Below are 26,318 nucleotides of genomic sequence, written 5' to 3'. Positions count from 1 at the left end.
AGACCTCCTGCCATCCAGCCTAATTACACTTCAATTCTTTTTTGGTTTTAGAAGTTACTTAAGTGTTTAATAGCATGATATTAAAGGCATTTCAGACCATCTCAGCTGTGACATTCCAAAAATTGACTAGACACTCTGATGCTCCAACAGGAGGCAACAGGGCTCAGTGACCTGTGAGACCTCTGTGGCAGGGAATGGATAATTGTGTCCTTCAGGCAGGATGGCATCCACCCCAGCACCAGACTGTGCCCAGCAGCTGACTTGCATGACTTTGCCCAGTCAATTCCCATTAACTTCCCAACCTCTGGCACACAACAGTGACAAGAGACTGAAAAGATGAGAATTCAGCTGACATCTTAAAAGAAGTAATGACAGTCTCTTTCAGGACTCGAGAGAGCAATGCAACATCAGCTGTTTCTGGATGACACTCGGAGTGGTTTGCTTCCATTTTCACAAGTGTGGGAATCCTTCTGTTTAATTACAAACTTGGGTTTGGAAAAAATTGAACTGACCACAAGACCCTGAGCAAAGCAAGTGCCTGCAAAAGTCATTTAGTGAAATTCCCAGTGGGATTCTTGAAAAGCTCCAGTGGTGCACAGAGCACCTGCATCCTGCCCCACACCTGCAGAGCCTCCTACAAGGACACAGCTCCTGCAACACATTACTGAACATAGTTTGCTTTTATTTGTCTTTTTTTTTTAATTTCATGTGGCATTTAGCACTCTACTTTCTGAGAATATATTCCATCCTGTGAAAGTCTTTTGTGGGATTCTTCTGAAAAGATAATTGATCCAATGCCCACTATGGTGCCTAGGGATAACACCTGGCAACACTCATACCTTTTGGTGTTTCTTCATTTACAAACTGGAAGTGTGGAGACTTTTGATTCCAGCTCCCAGTGATCACGTATGATTTCCCATCAGAACTTTTACCCATGGACTCCTGGAAACAAGGTAAGTTTATGTTTTTTTTTAATTAAAGAAGTTTCTATGTAGCACCAGCCCTGTGAAAGAGCTACTGCACAGCAGAGGCAGGGATTCAACTCAGCTGCCCAGGGCCTCGCCCTCAGCAGTGGAATCCACACCATCCATTCCCATCAACAACTGCAGAAGTGCTCTCTGCCCATCCTGGCATCGTGCACAATCATAACCCAAATTCTAACTGACTTTAGTTAAGGAAGATCCTTACCAAATCCAAAAGGTGCATGTCGCCACTCCGAACGTCTTTCCCACGGCTAAGGAGAAGGCCAAAACATCTGCAAAGCCAGGCAAAAAAAGTAACTGCAAAACTTAGACATGCTCATAAACAAGCCATTAACATTTCTTATCTAAGTATTTGCTGTCATACATCACAAACAGCCCATGAATCCACTGACAAACATCAACAAACCTTGACATTTGAAAGCAGCATTAGGCATGTCCAGCAAAACAATGTCAAGCCAACATCAAAAACGTCGAGTAAGATTTCAGAATCATATTTACAATATGGTTTTACCCTGTTTACAGCAGCCTGGAAATTGTTCCATTACCTTCATTCTAAAGAACAGTCTAATAAAGTCACTGCTGACAAGGGTTCCTTACACCACAATAACACTTGGCCTGCAGTCTTCTGTTCTTCCTTTGGTGGCTTTTTTTGGGTTTTTCAGACATATTTGCATAGAATTTACCCTTCAGTAGAGACAAGGATCAGATGAAATACCTTTTCTGATTTCATTTTGGCTTTTCACAAGGACTTTTGGCCCACACAGGTAAATCCCACTTCATCCTCAAGAGAAGTGTGGCACTAAGTCACACAAATGCAGCATCCACAGAATAATTACTAACCTGCTCCTTCAGAGACAAAATATTAACATTAAACAGATGAAGAATCTTTTAAAAGTTGATGACATTACCTTTCAATAGCAAGTTCTTTATTCGTTGTCTGCTGCACATAAATCACAATCTTCTTATCAATTCCTTGGCGGAGTTTGAAGCATTGCCTGTCCTTGTCTTTGGGAACTGCACTGTTATTCACCAGGAAAGAAAAAAGAATTCTCAATTTATCTGTGTTCCTTCCATATACCAAACCCAGCATCAGACACTGGTGCAGCTCCTTACACCAAAGCACTCCAAATCTTTCTTTCTTGCATGCTGTGATTAGTAACATGAAAGGAATGGCAATTAAAAAAACCAAAACAGAAAAAGCACATTGCAGATAGCACCAATGTTCAGTTCAATACCTAGTCCAGAGGGTTATGGCGTATTATTTCCCAAAAATATTTATGCCTGGGATTCATTTAAACTAGAATATGAAACTCTCAAAAAGGGAATTTAGGGACCACCTCAGCCTCACACTCCCTATTCACTCACTTTCCAACAGAACCATATACTGCACAGAAGAAGAATCTCTACCTGAAATAACCCTTCCCATCATCTTCTTTGATTTCCAGAGACACGGAGAAGGTGAAGATGTCGCTGTCTGGAGTCTGGGGGGTGGCAGTGGCTGACAGCGGGGTCTGCTTGGCAGAGCGCCGGAAGGCAGTGGCAAAGCTGTACAGGATTCGGCTCACCTGCAGCCAGAGTGCACAAACATCAGCTGAAACCGACCTGCATTTTCACTAATTCACCACAAATTGAATGAAAATAATTCAGTTTTAGCATCTAATTAACTGTTTTTCTGCGCTTCTAAGGATAAACTGTTAACTGTGCATTCTTATCCCATAACTAAGGTTCGTTGATGGATGAATTGCATTACTTCTGAAGTGCCTGTAAACTTCACTTAAATTTCAGTAATACCATTTACATGTACATAATTAGCATTTGACAAAAAGCTTGCACTTACAGCCTCTTGGATTTCACATCGGAAGACATGAATCCTGAAGAGTTCTGCATTGTAGTGGCTTTCAGTGAAAGCAAAGCAATCACTTTCAGGGGTCCCATCGTGCCCTCGTACACAGAAAAGGATTTTATAGATTGGATAATTTGCTATTTCTGTGTTTGTCTGAGGATCTAAAAGTCTGTTAAAATAGAGAGGGGGGGGAAAAAAAACGAGCTTTCACCTTTAGAAGAATTATTTCAGCCAGACATAACTTGCAAGCTTTAATAATTTTATACCTCCTAGAGAAAGTACACCACAAAAACTAGCTCCTGACTCTCATTTACTGCAAAGCATGACCACAATAATGATGTTTAAATTGAACAGCACAAAAAAATACAATGCCATAAATGTTTCCACCAATAATTTCCCCATGGTTTTCAGGGATTAGTCTTCAGAAAGTTACATTAATATTTGGCAGTGGACAGACCCACCTCTGTTTGGCCTTGTGTATCAGACATACTTTCCAGGCTATTTCCAAAGTGCTCATCAATAACCAATCCCACTATGGCTTTGGTGATAGCTTGGATCATCACAGTACCTTTTGGGAGAGTGTTTGGTAAACACATCCAAAGGATCCCTTCTCACAGCTGTCTGTAAAACCCACTTCTCCCACTAAAGAAAATCCAAGTTGTTCAAGTCTCCTGCCAGGTAAACCACCAGCTTGTTTGCTTTCCAAAGGAGCTAGGATGAAGGCACAGCCCCAGAGCAGCGAGCCCCGTACCTCACGGTCCCCTCAGAGACGTTGGGCACCGACAGGGTGACGTCCAGGGAGATCTGGCACTGGCCACGCAGGATGGACATCATGCGCAGGGCCTCCACCTCGCTGCGCGGGGCGTTCACCGAGGCACAGCCCAGGTAGGTCAGCTTGCTGAACACCACGCTGTCCTCGTCTGTCACGGGCGTGAAGGGGCTCAGATCCTCACAGTCTAGGGCAGCACACAGGGGGAACGTGAGAAACCAGGCAAGGCACCCCCAAGGGAAGGGTCAGACACTGACTGCCCACTGAACAGAGACAAGAGAGGCTAAGGACAGAAAAGTCAGGCCAGGTCAAAACGCTACAGGAAAGCCCTGTACTTATATTTTATACAGCCAGGCAAGCAAGCTCAATATTTATGCACACATCCCAGGGCTGGTATAGCAGGGTTTTCAGAATACAGGACAGTTCAGCAGATATTAACTCTTGCATCACATACATAACCCGGAATTTACTGCACTAAGTGATTATAATGTGAGACAAGGGGAAAGGCTAGTGGCCACGTGGGTACCTAAATTCTCTTCCTTCCCCACAAAAACCAAGTTAAAAAGATATTACCAGGCATTCCTCCCCTTTTTTTCCTAACCTCCTTGGGATGGTTTCACTGGCAAGCTCATTTCTGGTTTCTGGAGTCCTGCCACCGACACTGGGTTAATGGTAGAGGATGCTGACGCCTCAAGGACAACAGGTTCTTCCCCATCTCCATCAGTTCTGACTTCTCCAAGGTCCCGCTCACTGGACTGATCCTCCATGGGTGGATCCATCAGCACGTCTTCCAGCTCCCGCTGCAGCTGCTGTTCACTTCCATTCCCCACAATCTGAGAGCCACAGAGTTGGGACACAAAAAAGAAGAAAAGACTGTTCAAACAACAGAAAACACCCCTCAGGCACAGGGTCATTCATATTGCTTTTTATTTACCAGTCAAAGCAGCAGGCAACAAATTTAACCCAGTTACAAGCATAAACACAAACTGCAGGGTGCAAGTGCTCACCAGCATGGATATATTATATCACACTATTCGTATCATGATCTATCCTACAATTTGTAACATGATACATAGCCTCAGATCCCTACATCATAAAACTCTTCACTTACCTACTATTCTTCCTAATTGCAATACTTACCTTAATTATCACTATCAACCTATTTGTCTTATTTATTGGCTGACAAGGAGTGGGAATTGTATCTTTCCTACTAATCAGCTGATGACATGGACGAGCAGAAGCCAACACTGCTGCCCTCCGAGCCCTACTCTACAACCGAGCTGGTGACATTGGCCTCATCCTCTGCACAGCAGGACTGGCCTCCACCATAAACACCTGAGAAATCCAACAGCTCTCCTCCCCATCCCAAACTCCTCCCCTTCCCCTACTCAGCCTTATTTCAGACACCCAATTCAGCCTCCATCCATGACTCCCAGCCACCACAGAAGGACCAAGCCCTGTACCTGCCCTACTCCATCCCATTCCATACTACAATAGTAGTAGCCAGAATCTTCCTCCTCATCCAAACCCACCCCCTATTTTACAGCCACCAAACTGCCCTCACCCTACGCCTACGCCTAGGAGCACTATCTACACTACTTACAGCCACACGTGCTCTCACTCAAAACAACATCAGAAAAATCATTGCCTTTTTTAACTAATTTCTCCAAGAAAGCTTTCCTTCTCAGCCCAGACTACTCTCAAAAAGAATTTTAAAAAGCACAGTAACCCCACTTCTGGGCTAGAGGAGCCCTGCTGTTCTCATAGCCCCAAAAATCAGGTGCAACAAACCAACTGCCTGCACAACGAGGCCTAAAACACACACCAAGGTTAACTTCATGTCAACCAAAGTTTCTTACACATCCGTTTGGATTCCCCACATCACAGGAACAGGGCACACGAAGGTGTAAACGTGTCTGAAACCCGACTGCAGCCCCAAAACCAGAGCCAGCCTGGCAGAACCAAGGGCAGAAGGAACAATAACAGGTGCAACTGATCAGTGCTTGAGGCTGAGCAAAGGAACCATTACCCTAATCATATCTTCCTCCATTTCTCACGAAACTCAAAACTGATTTCACTTAACCTTTAACTAGGAGGGAGCAAACTTCCTTTAGCATCCCAGGGGATTTATCAGAACTGTGATTTATTCCCTTCTCCTGATGCATGTGCTGCCACCTCTGCTGGGAGAGGTCTCGCTGTGCCGGGGAGTTCAGAACTCCTGCTCCACACTGTGCTCCAGCAGCAAAGCTTTCCTAAGTCCAGCCTGGTCCCACTGCCAGTGGAAAACAGTCACTGACAACCCCTTTTTAAACTGAACCAAGTATTTCAGCACTGACAAAAAGCAAAAACACATTTATGAATTATGACCAACTGAAAAAAATATGGTTCCTAATTATATTCAAAAGAAATGTTTCTCTGTCTAGACTTGAGGAAGAAAAGAAGTGCCAAACAAAAACTTACACTGACTCGGTCCATAGCACTATTACTCAGAACTGTAGCATTATCGAGAGCCTTAGGCCCAATGTACAAATTTCAGAGCCTGTCACATTCAGCAAACACAAACCTGAACTTCCAGCACCATCCTCAGACTGTGCTCATTAGCAAATGAAACATCCTCAAACTGCTTTTCTAAAGAAAACAGAACACCAGGAAGAGATACCTGCTCAAACAAAAACCTGAACTCAGTTTTTGCTTTTCTTAGAGGACACATGAAAGAAAATGAGATTTGACACATACAAATTAACTTAGTTATGAGCACCAAAACAATTGCTTCTGCTTGAAGATAAAAATCTCGTTTGTTCCTATGAAATACACAACCTCAGTTCTCATGCTGTACTGTTAACATTAATTTTTCATGCACTACTGAAATACTTTCAGATATCACAGTGACAACACTCTTAACACACCTCTGACAGCCTCCACTGCTCCACTTCACTGGCAACTGAATGGCTATTTGCAAGTTGAGGAAAAAAATACCAAGAATAAAGCCACAGGCTATGGCAGAATGTCTCTTTTCTGGTAGAACAATACCAAAATACCCACATTTTTGTCCCTAAGAACAGCTAAAAAGTCTTCCCATTTCCTCTGCTAAAAGTTTTCTCCTCCTCAAGCAGAAGGAAGAGGTTAACAAGAAGGTTCCTCTATGGGAGAATTTAGACTGCACACCGAGTGCTTGCTTAAGACAGAAAATTGCCATTAATCACTCAGATTGCAGCCAATAACCAACAGCACGTGCTCTCCACACTGGAATACTGAAAAGCTCAAGGTGAATCACTTTGTTCAAGGCTTGTGCTCAGTCCTGGCTCCAAATTCACAAAGAAGCTTAAGACCTGCAAAGCTCTGTGGCATTCGGTGCCAAACCAGAGAACAGCATAACTTTATTTTATAACTGATGATCAGGAGGCAGCAGAGCTCGCGTTCCTCCTTCCTCATCACGAGAAGCAGCACACCTGCAGCCAGCATTTCATAAACCACTCTGGAGGCAAACAGGGATACAAATAGCTCCCATGTGGAGCAAGAAGTATTGCAGACTACGACATTTGATGCTTCCAAATTTTCACTGGGGATAACAGGATGGAACAGAGAAGCTGGTTGACATGAGCATGTCTGTCTCCTGGGCTCTCAAACGACGCTTCAGGAGCTGATTACAGACACTGCCACAGAAGCATTCTCAAGGTAAGCACCACTATGAGACTACTCTGAATTCCTAAGTATTGATGCTGATACTGATCTTGTTGCTGCTGGTATTTGCAGCATCAGGAAAGACAAGCATGAGGCTACAGCGTTTCAGCAGGTTTCACAGATCACCAGGCTCCATGCTTAAGAAATGTTCATGTTTTTTAGACTATTCTATGATGCGAAGTGACATCTTCTACAACAACCATAAAACATACGTGAACTTTTTTGCCAGATTAAGCAAAAGATCAGTTTTGAGACTCTTAACTGATAGAATTTATTTGAAGTCTTGTGTAAAAGAAAAGAGCCACTATAACAGCATGTCTTGCCTCAGACTCAAAGGAACACAAGAAAAACAAACAAAGCAGTTGGGAGGTAAAAGCAAGAAGAGCAAAAGCATCAAGAAATGTTTGATAAAGTCTCTGATACAACTACTGCAAAGGAAAAGAGGAGCACCCAGTCCAACAGGCAGAACACAGGGTTTCTTATCATCTTTAAAGACATAGATGCAGCTGTAGACAGACATCAGTTTCTTCCAGTGGTGGAAGATCTCCTTCCATCTCCCACAAAGAACACATTAACTCGACTCACTCTAGGGAAGATCCAGTTTTCAACACATTAAAGTGATGGAATTTGGAGTGATTACCTTACTTGTGCCACTCTTCTTAAAAACTGCTGAAATACAAATTGGGATGAATGTTGCTCTACGTAGCAAAAAAAAAAAAGTAGAGGGTGACAAGGGTCTCTTTCCAGAGCAGCACTTTCACAAGTGAGAAGATGCCAGTGCCCTTCCAGCTCTCACAAGCCTTTCACAGAGAGCTCGTGTTCTCTGATTCATGCCAAGTTGTTAGTTATAACTACTCTTCTACATTTCTTAAAGAGAACATTTCACATTGGGGAAAACTTCAGCGTATCTTTGAATTAACAGCTACAGTCAAATCCATGTATGCTAATATTGCTTTCCACCTGAAAGCTGTGATAAAATCACAGTTCCACGTTCTTGACAATCAGTCTGTTTCATCCCAAGCACTTTAGGAAGAATTCTGCAAAGTGGGAAAAAACCCACAGCTAGTGATGGAGAGAGCTCTTGCTCAAAACCTAATTACCACCTCTGACATCAGCAGTGAAGAAATTACTGACAAAACTGGTTCTTGAATAAGTTCTCCCTTCTGTCAAGTTTTCCACAACAAAGAAGTCCCTCTTTAAGCTCTCTATGGTTAGTTTGATTTAGAAGAACAGGGAACAAACTCAGGTTATTGGTTCTTACCTTCAGTCCTGTTTTTTCATCATCACTACCATTATTTGTAGATGGTGTTTCATCCCCTTGCCTGGAAACCAAGACAAAATCTTCACTGTTAAGAGTGGATACCGAGTCTGAAGAGACACTGATTTTTCCAACAGAAGCCTTGTCATCCATGACTTAAAAAGGAAGTTCGATTCATGAATGAGATTAAATATGTTATAAACTCCTGAAAAACAAAAATCATAAAAATACTTATATAAAACTTCATGCTAAAATGCTCAAATGTTTCTTTTCAGAAACCTGCTGACTAATTATAAAAACTAACTCATCTGACAGCACAACCAAGCTCCAGCTCCTCTCAGTGCACACTCAAAGTCCTGCCTTCATCTTGCTAAGCAGCACATGCTATTACAGCACTGGTTTCCACAGCTCACAAAAGGGAAGTTAATCAAACTCTTTGCAGTGTTTCATGGCTATGTCAGTCACCACTCTCTACACACCACACAAAACAGGGCCCTGGAACATACACTCCACTTGCTGACAATGAAGACCACCACAATAATTTACTTCCTTCAATTAATACCTGCCTTCACCTATGTTCATGCAAAAATCACTTTTATCTATCAGAGCTCACCATATGCTGCAATCACATTCTTTTCCCCCAAGCAAGAGTTTGACCTAACTTTTGATATTTTGCTCTGAAACCGTGGGACATAGAGCATTTTCTGAATCTATGCTGAATCTTCTGTACTATAAGGAGCAATAAAAGCAAAGACTTCCAAGAAGCAGGAAGAACAGCGTAGGCTGGCTCAGTACTGAGAAGCAGAGCCAACAGAGGATTTTAAAAAGCTGGAACTGGCACTGAGAGGCATTTGAAGAAAAGAACAAAAGGTGAAGTTCAGCTGCACACCTTGAACTCTACAGCACAGATTCCCAGAATCTATGGCTCAAAACAGACTGCCGTGATAAAAATGGGTGATTAAATTTCCCAGAAACCCAAACCCTTATCTCAAAGGCTCGGGTCTTTACAAACTCCCAAGCATAACCAAACTCAAATGCTTTTTCAGCCTCCAGTTTTGCCTTCCAACCTGGAAGCACCATCCCAACCTGGCTTCCAACAGTGCAGCCAAACAACGGAGACCTGGCACAGCTCACAGCATTGCTGCCTGAACCAGGAACCATGCACCAGAAACAGCAAAGCCTGCTTTTCTTCCTATCAATGCCCTCCCCACGACCACCAATACAACGTGAAGTCTGCCAGGAGGACAACATCTAACCAATTACCAATCTAATCACTCAGTGATCCTGGAACATGTTTCAGAGAACAGCTGAAGCAGAGTGTAAGAGGAAGAATGGATGTGGTTTGTTCATGAATGACAACACACCTGTGATTATTTGATTTATTTTCAAAATCATGTGTGGTACCCTTTTCAAAATTATTTTAAGATCCACTGACTTTCAGTGGGAACTACTGGCTGTGAAATGTAGGCATTTTGAGAAGTTCTACACACTGTATGTCTATCTGGTATTACTGACATGTATCTCAAAGGTAGGGCAGAGTTCTTATTGTTAAAGATGCTTTTAAGAATTCATATTAAAACATTTCTACAGAAGTTCCGTACTGCACCATCTATAGAAGACACAGATCTCTGAAAATACCTAAATCAAAGATCTTGAAACACACACTAAAAATAAGCATCAAACACTAAATACCCCTTTGGCTTTACTGTTTTCATTCAAACACAGCAAACTCATCTTCCACACTGACAGCAGGAGTAGAGGAGCAGGCTTTGATCACAAGCAGCTGTAAAGACCATCCAGGCAAGGATCACTTTAGCACTTTATTTCGGTACAGTCAGTCTGTCTGGAAGTGCTAATTTCTCCTATTTCCCAAGTGTTTCAATGCGACACCTTTCCCCAACATTACCTTCAATTCAATAACAAGCTTCCTGTGCTTCAAGCTCGTGTCTGGCGTAGGGAGGCGTAAACAAACCCCACGCGGATGCCGGGGCACAGCCGGCCCAGCCTAACCCCACAGCAGTGTCACAACACAGAATTGCAACACCAGCACGCCCCAGTCAGCCCAACTGTGCCAGTCTAACAGCGAAGTCTCATGAAATTACACAAGATAGGAGAGCACAGGAAAGGGGACAGCGGAGCAGGCAACTGAGAGAAGCGTTTGATGTAGCAGCAAGCAAAGCTCAGATACCCAGCTGTGCTGGAATCAGCCACAGGGGTTCATTGGATTAATGCTCAAACACTCGAGGTGCAAAAGTAGTCTTCAAATATTAAAATATTGCCTGAAGTTAAACAAAATTCCTATATCCTCACACTTTGCTTTGCATGGATTTAATTTCCTCCGTTCCTGGCTATCACTTTGTTCCACACAGGTTACCACATGGATCATTTTACCTGAATCAGAAAGCTCACGGTGGCAGAATCCCCACCAGAAAACCTCCAAGCCCATTAAAATAAGGGCCAGCCTAGAAGGGCACACATCAAAGACCAGCAGAGCAATTAGATGTGGCTTAGGAATCAAACCCCAAGAACAAGCAGCAGCAGTGACAGTGCTCTTTAGCAATACCTGCAATTGGTCTCAGACCCAAAGCTTTCTGCTCTTACAGCTTAGGACCAAAGACCTCAGCCAAGCACAGAGCTCAAGTTTTGATGTCCCTCAGAAAGCCAGTTCTCATCTCTATCACGGAAAGAGGCTTTGGTTTGTTTAAGCATAAATAAAATAGGAGCTTTTGAATTCAGCACAGTTTAGCTCCTGACACAAAACTACACCACAATAAGGCAGTGTTTGCCTGGAGGTGTCTTTACACCTCCATGGGAGACAGAGTGTCTGGGTAAAACACATACAGAGGCAAACTTCTACCAACCTCTTTCCATGCTCATCTGTGTAATTAAATGGGTGTTCTGGCCTCTCCTCACACAAACTACTGGAGAAAGTTGCAAAATTAGAACGTCAACACGGCTAGCCCTTGGGTCACTGCTTTCAGTTTTACTTAAAATTCTGGTTCTCTGTGAAATTCCCCTTCATTGCTGTTACACCTTACTCTCTACTCAAGATAATGTGCAGAGAACAGCAGAGACCCCATTCACCATGACTAAAATCTTAAACAACTGGAGAGCAAACCTACCAAAAGCTCAGATTAGTTACACACACTTATAAAACATTTATCTTTTACTTTCCCTCCCTTTTCCAAATATTTGACACCTGACCTGCAACTTGTGATCAAAGTTTTCCTTCAAAGTTCTGCCAGAATGAATTTAAAAGAGCTTAAAGCAAACAGTACATTGAAAAAAAAAAAAACAAAACAAACAGAAAACCTTCAATTTTACATGACTGGAAGAGGCTGAGGCATGAATGCCACCTTGAGTCACGTGCAACAAGTGAAGCACGGCACTTGTAACTATAGCTGGTCTCACTCCATTTCCAAGGAATACCCCTAATACCCATAATAATTTCTGGTGCTTAGAACACCCATGACCACACAAAAAGACAGAGGGTGAATGGAAAAATCAATATTTTGGGCATGAACTTCTTCAACCTGAGAGTCAACAGCAGATGTAGCATCCTTAGCACTGAATTTACAGGGAAATACAACACAAAAATAAGTTCTGGGTTTCCAGGGCAGAAAAGAGAATAAGCATGAGAACAGGCATGCAAACCAGAGAGGAAAAGGGTTTTTCCCCATTCAAATCTTTCTCAGCTTTTGTACCTCAGCCGCAGCTCCTAAAGTGATTCTACAAAGTTCCAATACATCTGATGCAGAAATCACTAGATAAAGAACAATACAGCAATAGTAACTGAATTACTGAAGAACAGTAATCCATTTGCCTAAAAAAGCAAAGTCAGAAAGCTTGGCATGCAAAACAAACTTATGTCCTCTATCCTCCAAATTATGAAACCACTAAGTATAGCGTTAAAAACCATGGAAAACGAGAAGGTGACATGCAGAAAAGATACTGAGGTGGCTGAAATACCTAAATATAATGTATTTTCTGTTTCTATTCCTCTGGCTCTATCCGCGGTTTAACAACAAATCCAGTATGGTTCAATTTAAAGACACAAAGTTCTGCTTTCCGAGGGCTCATCATTAGCATCTTGGTGTGGGTGAACAGTGGAATTTGTGGCAGAGTTCAGAGGCTTTAAAGTGCACTTTGCAGAGCTGTGTTATGACAAAGAACCCAGCATTCTGTAAGACTCTGAGCTCTCACAGCCTTGCACAGCTGTGGGTTTTTCTACCTGTACAATTCACCTAGTGCACACTTGTTGTTTTAAAATACATTGCAAGTCCTGAAAAAAAACCTGGAAAACGCTCCAGGTCAATGCCTATGTTTTATCACAGCTCTGGGAGAAAAAAACCCAAATAGTATACAAGCAATCAGTAGCAATCTCTCTTCTTCTCACGTATCACATGATTAGTCTGCTTAACCATGTCGGATCTTTACCCACCTTCCCTCTGCAACACATAGTCTCAAATGCAACAAGAAGTCCTGGGCACTGAAAATGAAGCAGGAAAGCCAGAGGAATACTGCATGTGAAAATACAGATTTAGGATGACTAAAGAGTAATTAATAAAAAATAACTACAAGTCTAACTTTTCCTTTCATTTTACAACACACTGACAGCCACAGATGTTCCCACTAATTTCAAGAGCCAGAAAGAAAAAAGGTATTGTTATTTGGAGATAACGGTGTCTCTAATGCCACCCCTCTCCTCACAGATCTTGGGAAGAGGAAGAAGAGTGAATAACGAGACACTGTATGCAAAACCAGGCATCAGATAAAACACAAAGAGTTAAGCTAATGCAATCTTTGTTAACAATCTTTAACACGTTGATAGTTATTGCAAACATGATTTTGCTTTCAATCCGAATTTGAACTATCTGCCAGAGAACAAAACCCTAATTTTAGGCTCTTGTAATCAGTAAATTCCCCATCCCAGAAACAAGCAGCCCGTCCTGGGAAACTGCAGTTTATAAAAGAAATGCTGACACTGCCTTAGCCAGCCCAGCAGAGGAATGCTGCTGGAATGAATTAACTGTGAACACTTGGTCCATCCACGCGCCGCAGCTGACGCTGCCCCAGCACCAGCCCCATCTCAGAGCTGTGCAGCCAGGACACAGCACGGGCTGGAGGCTGGGAGGAAGCCAGTGCAGCCAGCAGCTAAACTAACTCTGGGGATGATGCTCTACCTACTGCTGGAGCTGCTCTCTCATTAGGATTCAAACACTAACAGGGAGCTACGCTCACCAGACAACCAGAGCGCTTTAAAAATACGCTGTGGAAGAACCAAGAAAAAAGGAGTGACATTTGGTGTGTGCTACTGAACACTCAGGGCTGGAAACTGGAAGGAAACCCCTATGCCAAGCTCCATTGGTTAATTTGTTTACTGTGTACACAAAAATAAATTTCCTCAGGTCCTTGACCTTTTAAGTAGAGGCCTTTAAAAAGAATACAGTATTTCTGCAAGTCAAACAGCAGTGGGCAGCTTCTGCAATAACATGTTTTCTAAGTAGCCAAAAGTCTCAGAAATCCTATCGAGTTTGGCTTAAACAGAATCTGAAAGTAAAACAAAATCTGAAACACAGATCAAGCCATACCTCTATGCCCTACCTGTTCTCCAGCCTGTATTCAAGAAATAAACACAATCTTTTTCCTCTGCAAACCTCTCACATGATTTTTTCCTTCTCTCCAAACCTCTCCTGAATACTTTTTCTACTTCTCCTCCTCTCCCCCAAAATGATCAGGCAAACCTACACAGAGATAATCCACCAACTTTACTTCCAGCAGTTCGATTTCCACTTAACTTTTGCTGATAAGTGTTTTTAAACCAAGTTCGCACAATCTGTTTGCACTTAATTTTCACTCCTAACACAAGCAGTCCTTAAAAATTATCTACTGGGGACATTTAAACTGAAAGAAACACTTCCTTGACAACAAGAAGGATAAAACCCGCAAAAACCACATAAGTTATGGTACACGAACCAAATAAAGATGCCTGCACGCAACGAAATGCCACATTTCAGGATCCATCTGGAAACGACAGGCAACAACCGACACCCCGCGACACGGAGAGGGAAAGCGGGTGCCCGGCCGTTCCCTCCGCGTCAGTCCCGTGCCCAGCCCCCCTACGCGGGGGAGAGCCGGCGGCTCCGGGACGCGCTCCGAGGCGGGTCGTCCCCGTGCCCAACACCCGCAGCTGGGGAGCTGGGGAGGACGGGCCCGGCCCGGCGCCCCCCGCCTGCCCCAGGACTCGGCGCCGCCCTGCGTTACCCGGGGCGGTCTCACGGCCCCGCTGCCGCCGAGTCCGCGGCCCTCGCGGGCAGAGGGGACGGGGAGGCAGCGCGCCGGGTGGCAGCCACGGCCCCGGGGGCGAGGGAGGGACCCGGCGGCGGCGGAGCGCAGGACGGCCCCCAGCTCCCGCACGCCGGCAGGGAGCGGCGGCGGGGCAGCGCCGCGGGGGCGCAGCGGGGACGGGGCGGACGCGCCCCCGCGGCAGCGCGAACCGCACCTACCCCGGCCGCCGCCGCCGCCGCTCCCGGTGCCGGGCCTGGGCCGCCGCCGCCCCACGTGACCGGGCGGAGGGGCGGCCCCGCCGGTCCTTCCGGGCGCGGCTCTTCCGGCGGGCGGACAATGCGGTTCCGAGTCGCGGTGCTGGGCTGCGGTGGCGCCTGTAGGTCCCGGCGGGCCGGCGGGGCGCGGGCGGCGGCCCCGGAGCGCGGCGCGGAGCGGCCCGCGGCTCCCGCTGCCCCCGCAGGCCGCGCTCGGAGGGCGGCCCGGCCCGGCCGGGGGCGCGGCGGGGCGCGGGGCCGCCCGGGGGGCGCGGCGGGCGGCCGGGCCCGGCCCGGCGCCGGGGCGGCGGCTCACGGCGGGTCTCCTCCCCTCTCTAGGTCCGTAGCCGGAGGCAGGAGCGGCCGCGGGTGCCAGCGCGGGGACGCGGCCCGACGCTACAGGTACCTGCCCCTTCCCTCCCTCCCGCGGGGCCGGGCCCGGCGCGGACAGCGGCTTCTCCCGCTCTCGCGAAGGGCATCGCGTTTACATTGTTAGGGGATGCTGCGCCGGCTCCCGGCTCGGCTGTGCTGCAATATTCTGTTCCCGGACCCCGGGAAGTAGATGTGAGGGGCCGGGGCGATCCGCGGTCGGTAAAGGCCGAGGAAGCACGTGCTTCCAACGGGGAGCCCTGCACGTCCCACGGGAGCTTGCCTTGGGCTGCCACCCTCCCGAGATAACGGGTTTGGGATTCGTTTAATGCTCTTTTCTCTTGGAGATCAGTAGTATTTGAAACTGAATGTGTGCTAAGGCAAGTCCCAACTTTTCTATATAGAGTCTCTCACGATGTGGCTCTCTTGTAGTCTGCCAGAGACAGGCGGAATGGCTGGAATAGCTGTGGTTAACAGCACAGTGGAATAGCTGTGGAATAACAGCACAGTGTAACTTTATCGTTAGTGCTTTAACTGCATTCACATTGGATGAATTTCCAAGGTGGAAAAAACAGACTCACAACTGGACTTCCCTCATCACTGTCCAGAGAAAACACAAAAAGAACCAGTTTGATAATGTGTAAAATTCACTGAAGATATATCAGTATTATCTGTTCCTGTCGTTTATATTTGCCAAAGGCTGTTGCCTCTTAAAATTAAACTTTCAGCCCTAGAAATGGGGTCAGGCAGGGCTGAAGGTGACTGAGAGACTGGGTTCTGCAGATTCAGCAGAACCAGTTGTACTGCAGAACAATGCCCCCCTGCTTCCAAACTTTCCCTGGCCCCTAGCTTTTGAAGTCTTCTGAAATGCTCCCCTAATTTTTGCATGCCAAACACTGGAAGATATGCTTGATGGGTGTGATCAATGAGGAGGTCGTGTCTCCAAATGCTGTATGAGCTGCAAACTGAAAAAGCCCTGATTATTGACAGATGCTTCCAAAAATATTCTTTGAATAGTTGTCTTGTGTGGGCACAATGCCATTCTTGTGTGTACACTCAGCTGACACTTCATGCCCCAAGAGAGCAGGATCTGCTTTTATCTATAAACTTCAAAGCTTCCTTTCGAGCTTTATGTGGTGTTTGTAATAGTTGGGAGGTGTAAGTTTTGCTTTGTTTTGTAATTTTATCTAACCAAATCTTGCATCATTTAGTCTCCTGTTATTTCTTCACTTCCTGCAATCCTAGTGCTTTGGCAGGATTGTGTGAGCAGTATTTCACCCAGAATCAGTGTAGTCTTATACATTCTTAAAGCAACTGTTGAAAGGCAAAAGAGCGGTACTTGGTTTGTGGAAGATCCACTGTTCTTCATTCCAAGTCCTATCAAAACAAGAACAAACTTCTTAGAGAAGTGATCTTCCAAAGAACAAGACTAGGCACAAGGTTTCCTTTAGTCCCCAGGTATTCAAAACAGGAGCCTAGCGGGGGCCATTGTGAAGATTTTTTTCTGTAATCTTAGGAAAGCCAAAACAACATACAACAAACCAACTTCTGCAGAAGAACGTGAAAGGCAATCTAATGTGTTCGACCCAGTGCTGCAAAACCCAAAGCTTGCTGAAAATACAGTTTCCCTTTACGTCCTAACACTTTAGGATATTGCTTCAGGACAAGTTTTGTCATAGCACCTCCACTTAATATTCAGGCTTCATTACATTAAAAAAATGTAAAAGTTATTGTAATGTGAGATGTAAACTTGAATTTGTTTTTACTTGTAATGGACCTTCAGTGTGTACCTAGGATAAAAAACATAATGGCTGATGAACACCCACTTTATATTGTTATTTAAATCTTTCTAACCTACCTTTTAGAAAACAAAAAGTACTCATTGTTTGGTTTTTTCTCTGCTGCTTTTCCTTAGGTGTGCCAAAATGTCAGAAAGATCAGATATTCTTCATTTCAAGTTTGACAATTATGGAGATTCAATGTTACAGAAAATGAACAAACTGAGGGAAGAAAACAAGTTTTGTGATGTTGTGGTCCATATAGATGATGTTGAAGTTCACGGGCACAAAATTGTCTTTGCTGCTGGCTCTCCTTTCTTAAGAGATCAGTTCTTACTGAACGACTCCAGAGATGTAAAAATCTCCATCCTGCAGAGTTCAGAAGTGGGGAGGCAGCTGCTTCTCTCATGCTACAGTGGCACTCTGGAGTTCCCTGAAATGGAACTGGTGAACTACCTGACTGCTGCGAGCTTTCTGCAGATGAGCCACATCGTGGAGCGGTGCACTCAGGCCCTGTGGAAGTTCATCAAACCCAAGCAACCGCTGGAGAGCAAAGAGTGTGAGCAGCAGAGCGACTCTTCTGAGCTGAAGGAACATCAGGGAGACGATGACTCTCTGCAGCAAGACTCGCCCTGCATTCAGCCTTCGGAGGACAGCATGGACATGGAGGATAGTGATATTCAGATCATCAAGGTGGAGTCCATTGGGGAGGTAACAGAAGTTAGGAATAAGAAGGATCAGAATCAGTTTATTTCTTCTGAACAAACTGCACTGCATTCCTCAGAGCCTCAACACTTTCTTATCAACTCCACTGTTGAGAACAGAGCAAGTGAAATAGAGCAAAACCACCTCCACAACTATGCCCTTTCGTACGCGGGCAGCGATAACATCATTCTGGCCTCTAAAGATATGTTTGGGCCTAACAACCGAGGGATAGACAAGGGCCTCCAGTGGCACCATCAGTGTCCAAAGTGCACGAGAGTATTTCGGCATCTGGAAAACTATGCTAACCACTTAAAGATGCATAAACTATTTATGTGTCTGCTCTGTGGCAAGACGTTCACTCAGAAGGGCAATCTCCACCGGCACATGAGAGTGCACGCAGGCATCAAACCATTCCAGTGTAAGATCTGTGGGAAAACGTTCTCTCAGAAATGTTCCTTACAGGACCACCTCAACCTGCACAGTGGGGACAAGCCCCACAAGTGTAACTACTGTGACATGGTCTTTGCGCATAAGCCCGTTCTGAGGAAACACCTCAAACAGCTGCACGGTAAAAACAGCTTTGACAATGCCAATGAAAGAAACGTGCAAGACATAACGGTGGACTTCGATTCATTCACATGTAGCGCTGCTACAGACAGTAAGGTCTGTCAGCAGGCTGATGCCAGCCAGGTACTGGATGCAGGGAAGCTGCCTCAGGCTGTGCTCGGTTTAAGAAACGATAGTACCTGCGTCAATTAAGCAATTAAAACTCTCCCTGTGTAGGGATCGTGACTGAGAGGAGCAAACCGTCGGTTTGGCTTCCTCCCTAAACTAGTGGTGTGCCCTGAAAGGCTACAGATGGTTGGATTGCAAAACCTGGCAGGTCTTCAGCCATCACTCTTAGTCTTACTTGATATTTTCTGTGAATAGCAATCCTCCTTCAGGTTTCTGTCTATGTCTCTACTGTGGATTAAGGGGTTAATAGTTTCATTTCTCTCTGATTAGGAGACTCAAGACTAACACCTTTTGAAAGACTGTTGCTGTGGGCTGCAAGTAAACCATCTGCTGTGCAGTTAGAGGCCTCTCTGTGTCTGGGCAGATGGAGGAAAGCAAAGAGGACAAGTGTGTGAGATAACCCAATATTTTTTTTAAAAGGCACTGGATAACTGAAAACACTCCATATACTCAAATTTAAACTTACCTCTTAAAATTACCTTTCTCTGATCTTACCCCTAGACTCCTGCAGTTGAAATGAAGTATTTTTATGTCACTTTTTTGCCCTTTCTAAACCTATTTCAAGAAATTTCTGCTGCCAATCAATGCTCTCTTAAAAACTCTCAGGGTTTTTAACCTCAACATGCATTATGAAAAGATGAAACCCTAAATGATTTGGCAGGGTTAGCTGATCATTGCATAGAGCTGTTCAAACTGAGGATAAATTGCAGCTCTGGAATGTGAGAGGCTGGTGCCTGGAGTGCAAATGTGACCTGTTCTTACGCTGGCATACCTGGGATTTTTAAAGGGCACTTGCCAGTGCATGTACTGAGACAAGCTAAACACTTCAAAGCTAAAAGTTATCCTCCATCTTCCATAAGTTTTGCATCACGAACCACAACAGCTGTTGGGTTTAGAGCAAAGCTGGAGTGGAGAAATACTGCTTTTTGACACTGTGAAAAGAATCTTTTTTAAAGCTGCAATGTGTAACAACTCCACGATTTTTTTTTTTGCTTTTTTCCCTCCTTAGTTCTTGTACGTCTCTCCTCGATGTCTAATAAGGGCCACGTGTCACTTAACTTTAAACAAAAATACCTGCTATAAGAACTTAACATAAAGTTTTTTGATTTCTTGAAGTTTTTTGAAGTGACCATTAGTGTTTTACAGATCCTAGGATGAGGTATAGGTAGCACAATTTCTATAGGTTAATATATCAGCTATTGACTGTACTCAGCAATACCTCTTGTATACCGCCTTAAACATCAAAATGTAGCGGGAATGGCATGTTAATTTGGATTCTGGGATTATACCATACTGCTTCTCAAAAGTGCTGTGGAATTATCCGCATCCCAGTCAGGCTGAAAGAAGCTTAATTCATCTGAGGCACACCATTCCCAGTAGAACAGCACTGTTAGTACTGAAGTGTAGCATAGACTAATAATCAAATGGCTGATCCTCAGCAGAGAACTGCTGTTTGTGTTTGGAGTAAGGATTTCTTCCAGTGCAGCTCTTTTCCACAAGGTTTGCCGTGAGGCTGAGATTATGCTTCCTACCTAAACATAGTACTGTTGGTGTGTTTGAATGAGGGGTGGGGTGAAAGGCTGCTATTGTACGGTTAAAAATGTTAAACAGGTATGACCAAAGGTGTGTAGAGCAAAAAGTGTTGTGTATGTCATTATCAAAAGTTGGTCTTGCTCTTCAGTTCTGTGTGTGTAGAAGTCAGGATTTCCTTACGCAGATATTACACTGATGGACGTTAAAACGTGTTGATTAATGTTGCAGAACGTTTTCAGAAATCCACATACTTTGGAGTAGAAAAAGAAGGTGATTCTGTGAATCAGTTTTTGCAATTGAGTTCTCGAACTACTGCACTTGACTGTTACACGAACTCTTACATGGACAGCTATGAAGTAAGCAAAGGAAATTACATCAGGGCATTCATCTTTCAAGTTGTAGCAAATATATTTAGGCCTAAAGTCTAACTATTTGAGACTTTTTAAATTATTGTTCAGGTTGCTGGGGTAGAAGATAGGTTTGCATGGGAAGAACTGTTTTCCTCTTGAAGCCACCCACTTTCAGAGTTGTTTTGAACTAAATTTGACCGTGACAGTTGCATCTGATGCTTGCGTTCTGTCTTCAGGCAAAATCTTCTGTATTGTTCAAACATTTTGAGAATCTATTATTCACTAAATGGAAATAAGTTATAGTGCTATGTCAAAATGAAGATAGACGTGGAGAACAAGAGCTTGCAGAGCCAGGTCAACGTGTTGTGAGGTACTAGTGAACAATCCAAGGCAATATGAATATGGACACAAAAAAGAAAATGGCCTTCTGCCACAGAAAGGAATACAACTGCACAAATGCTAGAAAACGTGGCAGCAAAATGGACAGTATTGAAAGTTTGTCTATCTGGAAAGTTTTGGGTTTTGTGAAATTATGAAGCTGTAATGTTACTGTAATGAGAATACAGCTTGTTGAAGTAGCTGTGGGTGACTTGAAGCTGATATGAAGAGACAAGGAGTTTCCTAAGAAACGAAAGAAGTCATTTGGTCAAGGTGCACAGGTGTTCAGTCCACCCTGTGCTGTGGTGATTTGGACGTCCGAGAAGGCCGAGACTGCTGGGCTGCTCAGTTAAAGGCTGCTGTGGTCGTTTGGCAAGAGCACGGCATAAATGAATAGGAAAAAGCAGAAATGCTGAAGACTTTCTTCACTGAAAATGGACACATCTGTTGGATGAAAGGTGACTTTTACTGATGTCTGCTTTTGGCCTGGCAAAAGGGTGCAGACCAAAAGATTTCTGCAGGAGATGGCTGCGTGACTCCAGAAGCACTGGAGCTCTGAGGGCAATGCGCTGATGCAAAGTGCACTGGTGGTAGAGTTCATCTAGAATGTGCCCCTGGATGGAAGGACAAGTGAAGAGTATAGAAGAGGTAATAGAAAAGCAAAATCTGGCTAATGCTGCTTCTCGGAATTACAGATTGAAATGGAGTAAGAATTATGATAAATGGAATATGCAGAGGCAGCTCAGTTATAGAATAAGATGAACTTAATTGTCCATGTATGTAAAATGTTGTCTTCATTGCAATGTCCCGAGTAGTGAAAGATTAGATCCGTTGGTTGTTGCTACTGATGCTGCATATTCAGATGAGGACTATGGCAGTTATCATAATCTGTGTGTTACTGTGTAGAATACCATTTGCTGGTAAGTGGATAGTCTCACGACTAAATGTGCTGTACAACTTCCTGCATATCCTAAAAATAACTGAAGTCTATTACAAAAGTATTTTAATAACTCCTCAGTATATTAGGAATTTTTTTAAGTTGGCATTTTATTTATTTATATTATATAGAAGAAGGAATTTTTAGAATTTAGGTTTGCCAGAGGTTTGGGCTCACCACTTCTCTGAGTGATGGTAGCTTGTGTAGCATGTGTTCCTGCAGCACGTGCTGCAACTGCACAGCCTCCTGCATAGATCAGGGATGAGTCTTTCCTTAATTTATTTTTCTTTTAGAAGACATGTTTTGCAAGTTAGTAACTGAAGAATTTGAAGTGTCAGTCTTTCTCTCCCCTAGCTTTTTGGCAAAATTTAGCTGCCGCTGAACTTTTGTTGAAATAACGTAGAAATTAATTGTGTGGGGCTGATTATGGTTTTGGAGTCACTGGGAGGAATAAAAGTGAGGAGGGAGAATCAATGTGATACAAACTGAAACTGTTGAGAGAACTCTAAAGTCACGTTAAATGTTAATTTTTGTAAACGAAGAGGGGGACATAGTGGTGCCTCCCGACTTGGTAAGGGGTGAGAAGGCAGGACGGACGCCTTTCCTTGGAGATTGTATAATCGATGGACTGAGCATTAGCTACCTCTTCACTGACTGGGCAAAAGTCTTACACTACGTGTGATAACCAAAGCAGGCGGGTCGGCGGCTGCCGGGCGTTGTCCCGTGGCCGCGAAGAAGCCAGCAGCTCGTCCCGGCGGCCTTCGGGGCGGCGGTTCGCCGTTCCCCCGGCGCGTCCCGGCTGATGGCGAGGAGGAGCCCCGGTAGCCGCTCCCCGGGATGCCTTACGGGGGCGGACACGTCGCTACCTCTACCGAACGGCGGGCGAGGCGCGCCCCGGTGCCGGTGCGGTTTCCCCCAGCGGCAGCCGCTGTAGCAGTGCCAAGTCTTCTAATAAACGTGCTGCTAACTCTGTCTGCCGCCGCCTCTCATTTCCACCGCGGTCGCGGCGCGCCGGGGGCGGGCGGGCGGAAGGGGCGGGCGGGGAAGCTGTTCCGGGGCGCTGCGGCACCGGCGGCGGAGCGGCACCGGCTGCGGGGAGCGGCCGGGGAGCGGGGCGGAGCGGGATCGCGGCCGGCGGCGGGCGGCCCGGGAGCCCCGGGACAGCGGGTCCTGCCGGAGGCGGGGGAGGCTGCGCCCGGCGAGGCGTTCCGGCCGTGCCCGCGGGTCCCGCCATGGCGGCGGACTCGGAGGTGCTGCACTTCCAGTTCGAGCAGCAGGGCGATGCCGTGCTGCAAAAGATGAACCTCCTGCGCCAGCAGAACCTCTTCTGCGACGTGTCCATCTACATCAACGACACCGAGTTCCAGGGGCACAAGGTGATCTTCGCCGCCTGCTCCACCTTCATGCGGGATCAGTTCCTGCTCAACCAGTCCAGGCAGGTGCGGATCACCATCCTGCAGAGCGCCGAGGTGGGCAGGAAGCTGCTGCTGTCCTGCTACACGGGCGCGCTGGAAGTCAAGAAGAAGGAGCTGCTGAAGTACCTGACGGCCGCGAGTTACCTGCAGATGGTTCACATTGTGGAGAAGTGCACCGAGGCCTTGTCCAAGTACTTGGAGATCGACGCTTCCGTGGAGAGCGGTACCCAGGCTGCTGAGGGGTGCCACTCCTCGGATGCTGAACTAAGGAGCGGGGATGAGGTTCTAGAAAAAGATTGTGAAATAATCGAGATCTCTGAAGACAGCCCAGAGAATGAAGAGTACCCCGTGAAACAGGAGGATGGGGATGGGGATGGGGATGGCCCACACCCTGCAGCGCAGAGCTTGGCATCAGAAAGGAAGGACACGAAATCCCCAGAAATATCAACAGTGGAAATCGGGTATAAGGATGATGAAATCTGTATCTTCAGAATGGATTCCATGAGTGTGGCAAATGTAGAGAATGATCATTTTCCTCAGCCTTGCACTTCCTCTAAAACAAATCTATATTTCCCAGAAACCCAGCACTCCTTGATAAACTCTACCGTTGAAAGCAGGAATACAGAAATGCCAGGAAATCACTTTCAGGCTTTTGTTGGTGACAATCCAGAAGGAACTTCTAGTGGGGTGAATGGGTTCCAGAGCCTGGAGGATTCTGGCAGCTCATGGCGGCACCAGTGTCCAAAGTGCCCGAGGGGCTTTCTGCACCTCGAGAACTATCTCAGACACCTGAAAATGCACAAACTCTTCCTGTGCTTGCAATGTGGCAAAACGTTTACGCAAAAAAAGAATCTCAACAGGCACATCCGGGGGCACATGGGGATCCGGCCCTTCCAGTGCATGGTGTGCCTGAAGACCTTCACGGCCAAGAGCACGCTCCAGGATCACCTCAACATCCACAGCGGGGACAGGCCCTACAAGTGCCACTGCTGCGACATGGACTTCAAACACAAGTCTGCTCTTAAAAAGCATTTGACTTCTGTTCATGGAAGGAGCAGCAGCGAAAAGCCAAACCTGAACACTATTACAAAAGTTAAAATAGACTATGATTGATAGCTGGGCAATTGTGGAGTCAGACTCCACAAAAAGCTCCTGGCTAGTGAAATTCTAGATGCAATTCCAGTTCCAGATCCCCATCTGAGGGAGAGAAGCACAAACAGGTGGCTGGTGATCCAAGACAGGCCTTGGAGCAGGAAACCTGCCTGCTCCCTTAGGGTTGCTATTGCTGGCAGTGAAAAAAGGTGTTTCCTAGTTGAAACTAAACTGCAAAATATGGGAAATTATTTCATGCTTCTCTTCTATGATACTGAGCACTTCCTGGTCCCCCAATGATGTTTTATATTCCTTGTTTCAAGGGCAGGCACTGCTGACTTTCAGACTATTACTGATACTGCAATAAGCTGAAGCCTGAGCCATGGTGTTGGTGACAACAGCTGAGGGAAGGGGGTGTTTGTATTTATTCAGCAATTCAGTTGTTCCCATCCAGTTCCTGGATCGTTCATGGTGAAATCATCTCCTTCCTTGCCCAAACTTTGGTAGATCTTCCAGAAAGTAGGTGTGTTTTCATACTCAAGTCTGTGACGTTTAAGGACACACAACAAAGAAAAACTAATCAAGGAACCTTTCAGTTTGTCTTGCAAATAGAGAATTTGTAAAAGAGAAAGGAACAAACAGTATTGCCTTGCAGTTTATTTGTAACTGGACAGTCCCATGAAAAGGACTTGCTTTTAGTTTTATCAAGTTCTGAATTTTTATAAACTTCTTTCTTCTAATAGTGGGGTTTTTTTCCTGTCATACCAGTGTTTTGCATACCTGTATTTGATAAGTTTATCCTGTTTGTTGCATCATAACATCTGCCTTCATTTTTTTACAGACCTTAGCTATATGCACTTGTGTGAAATCCAGCTGTGTGCTGTTGGGGAATCACAGTTTCAATGCTAATTTTGAAAACCAGGCATTTCTGTCTGACTAGCAATGGCTTAGACATAGAGGTCTCAAACCCTGATCCTGTGACACAGTAACACAGCAATGATGTGTGTTTGCAGAAGTGTGTTTGTGCTTTGTCAAAGGCCATTTTAGTTTCATCATGAGCATCGAGCACCCTGTGATGCAGTCTGTGTCTCTGGCTGGTACATGTTTTTTCCACTAAATGTAATATAAATAAAGGGTCATTTCAGTTGTTAATATGAGATAATGGTACTTACAACTAGCAACAAGCTGTAGCTCTTACTCTTGTCTACCACGCTTTCCTTCAAGTTTCAGAAGTGCTGTTCCAAGTTCTTGCTCAGAGTCCAGAAGTCTGGCCCAAATGCTTCAGCATCTGGCTGGCTCTAAAATCTAAGACAATAGTTTTTAATGTCAGTTCACTTTCCTTCCCTGTGTCTGTGAGTGCACCAGCCTGTTTGGGGTTTTATTGATCAGCTACGTGAGGGGTTGGGCGTGTACAATGTCCACCCTGCACTTTCCCGTTACTGCTTGTTACAGGCACGGTCAGGTGTACGTGTGGGTATTTCCCTCATGAGCGCTTCCCTGTGTGCCAGAGGGGAAACAGACTGATCTTTTGAAGCGTATCTTCTGCGGGAGCAGGTTCCGAGTTATTTTGGTCATGCATGTAAACATGAGAGGGAGTTGTGTTGTGTGACAGGCCACCAGCATGTTCTGTTCAGTGGCTGCAGTGTCTCAGTAAGCTTTGTGGACAAACCCTGGTCTTGTGCACATGTTCACATTAGAGGAGTTTCCTCGCCCCTGTCCCTACATGTAACCATGTCTTGTCATAACACAATAAATGAAATGCAAACGAGGCGTTGTGTCAGAAATAGATTGCGATTTCTCTGATCACAGTTAATAATTCTGTGCATACCTTAACAGTTAATATTTTGGCTTGCTGTGTTGAGTAAACAAGATGTAGTAAACAAAACACGGTGTTCCAGTGGCGGTCATTTAGTAACGCATTTTTCTGTCCTTCAGAGGGGTCTGTCTGAC

General features: G+C 45.2%; 3 protein-coding genes across 4 annotated transcripts in view; 2 read left to right on the top strand and 1 right to left on the bottom strand.

Moving 5' to 3' along the window:
• RABGAP1 (RAB GTPase activating protein 1) overlaps positions 1 to 15,175 on the bottom strand; it is a 60,698-nt gene extending 45,523 nt beyond the window's left edge. Inside the window, exons 1-9 of one of the 2 annotated variants that reach the window (XM_038156691.1) lie at positions 15,041 to 15,175; positions 8,538 to 8,739; positions 4,197 to 4,428; positions 3,578 to 3,782; positions 2,821 to 2,995; positions 2,391 to 2,548; positions 1,892 to 2,002; positions 1,189 to 1,255; positions 840 to 942 (exon numbers count right to left, since the gene is read on the bottom strand). In XM_038156691.1, coding sequence (XP_038012619.1) covers positions 840 to 942; positions 1,189 to 1,255; positions 1,892 to 2,002; positions 2,391 to 2,548; positions 2,821 to 2,995; positions 3,578 to 3,782; positions 4,197 to 4,428; positions 8,538 to 8,687 — 1,201 coding nt within the window. In that variant the 5' untranslated portion in view covers positions 8,688 to 8,739; positions 15,041 to 15,175. Of the gene's footprint in view, positions 1 to 839; positions 943 to 1,188; positions 1,256 to 1,891; positions 2,003 to 2,390; positions 2,549 to 2,820; positions 2,996 to 3,577; positions 3,783 to 4,196; positions 4,429 to 8,537; positions 8,740 to 14,510; positions 15,020 to 15,040 lie in introns of those variants that run through there. The other variant, XM_038156692.1, reaches the window with a different exon arrangement.
• Positions 15,133 to 20,343, top strand: ZBTB26 (zinc finger and BTB domain containing 26). Its single transcript, XM_038156693.1, has 3 exons — positions 15,133 to 15,198; positions 15,416 to 15,478; positions 17,361 to 20,343. Exon 3 carries the CDS (start codon positions 17,371 to 17,373, stop codon positions 18,685 to 18,687), a length of 1,317 nt encoding a protein of 438 aa, XP_038012621.1. The 5' UTR covers positions 15,133 to 15,198; positions 15,416 to 15,478; positions 17,361 to 17,370; the 3' UTR covers positions 18,688 to 20,343.
• Positions 20,344 to 22,902: 2,559 nt separating this feature from the next.
• On the top strand, positions 22,903 to 25,520 carry ZBTB6 (zinc finger and BTB domain containing 6). The gene has a single exon (XM_038156694.1). The coding sequence runs from the start codon at positions 23,094 to 23,096 to the stop codon at positions 24,387 to 24,389; it is 1,296 nt and encodes a 431-aa protein (XP_038012622.1). The 5' UTR covers positions 22,903 to 23,093; the 3' UTR covers positions 24,390 to 25,520.
• The last annotated feature ends 798 nt before the right edge of the window (positions 25,521 to 26,318 follow it).

This window comes from Motacilla alba, chromosome 17, assembly GCF_015832195.1.
Source record: "Motacilla alba alba isolate MOTALB_02 chromosome 17, Motacilla_alba_V1.0_pri, whole genome shotgun sequence".
In the NCBI taxonomy this organism is placed as follows: domain Eukaryota; kingdom Metazoa; phylum Chordata; class Aves; order Passeriformes; family Motacillidae; genus Motacilla; species Motacilla alba.
Note: the sequence above shows the minus strand (reverse complement) of the source record. Positions and strands in the feature narration are given on the sequence as shown.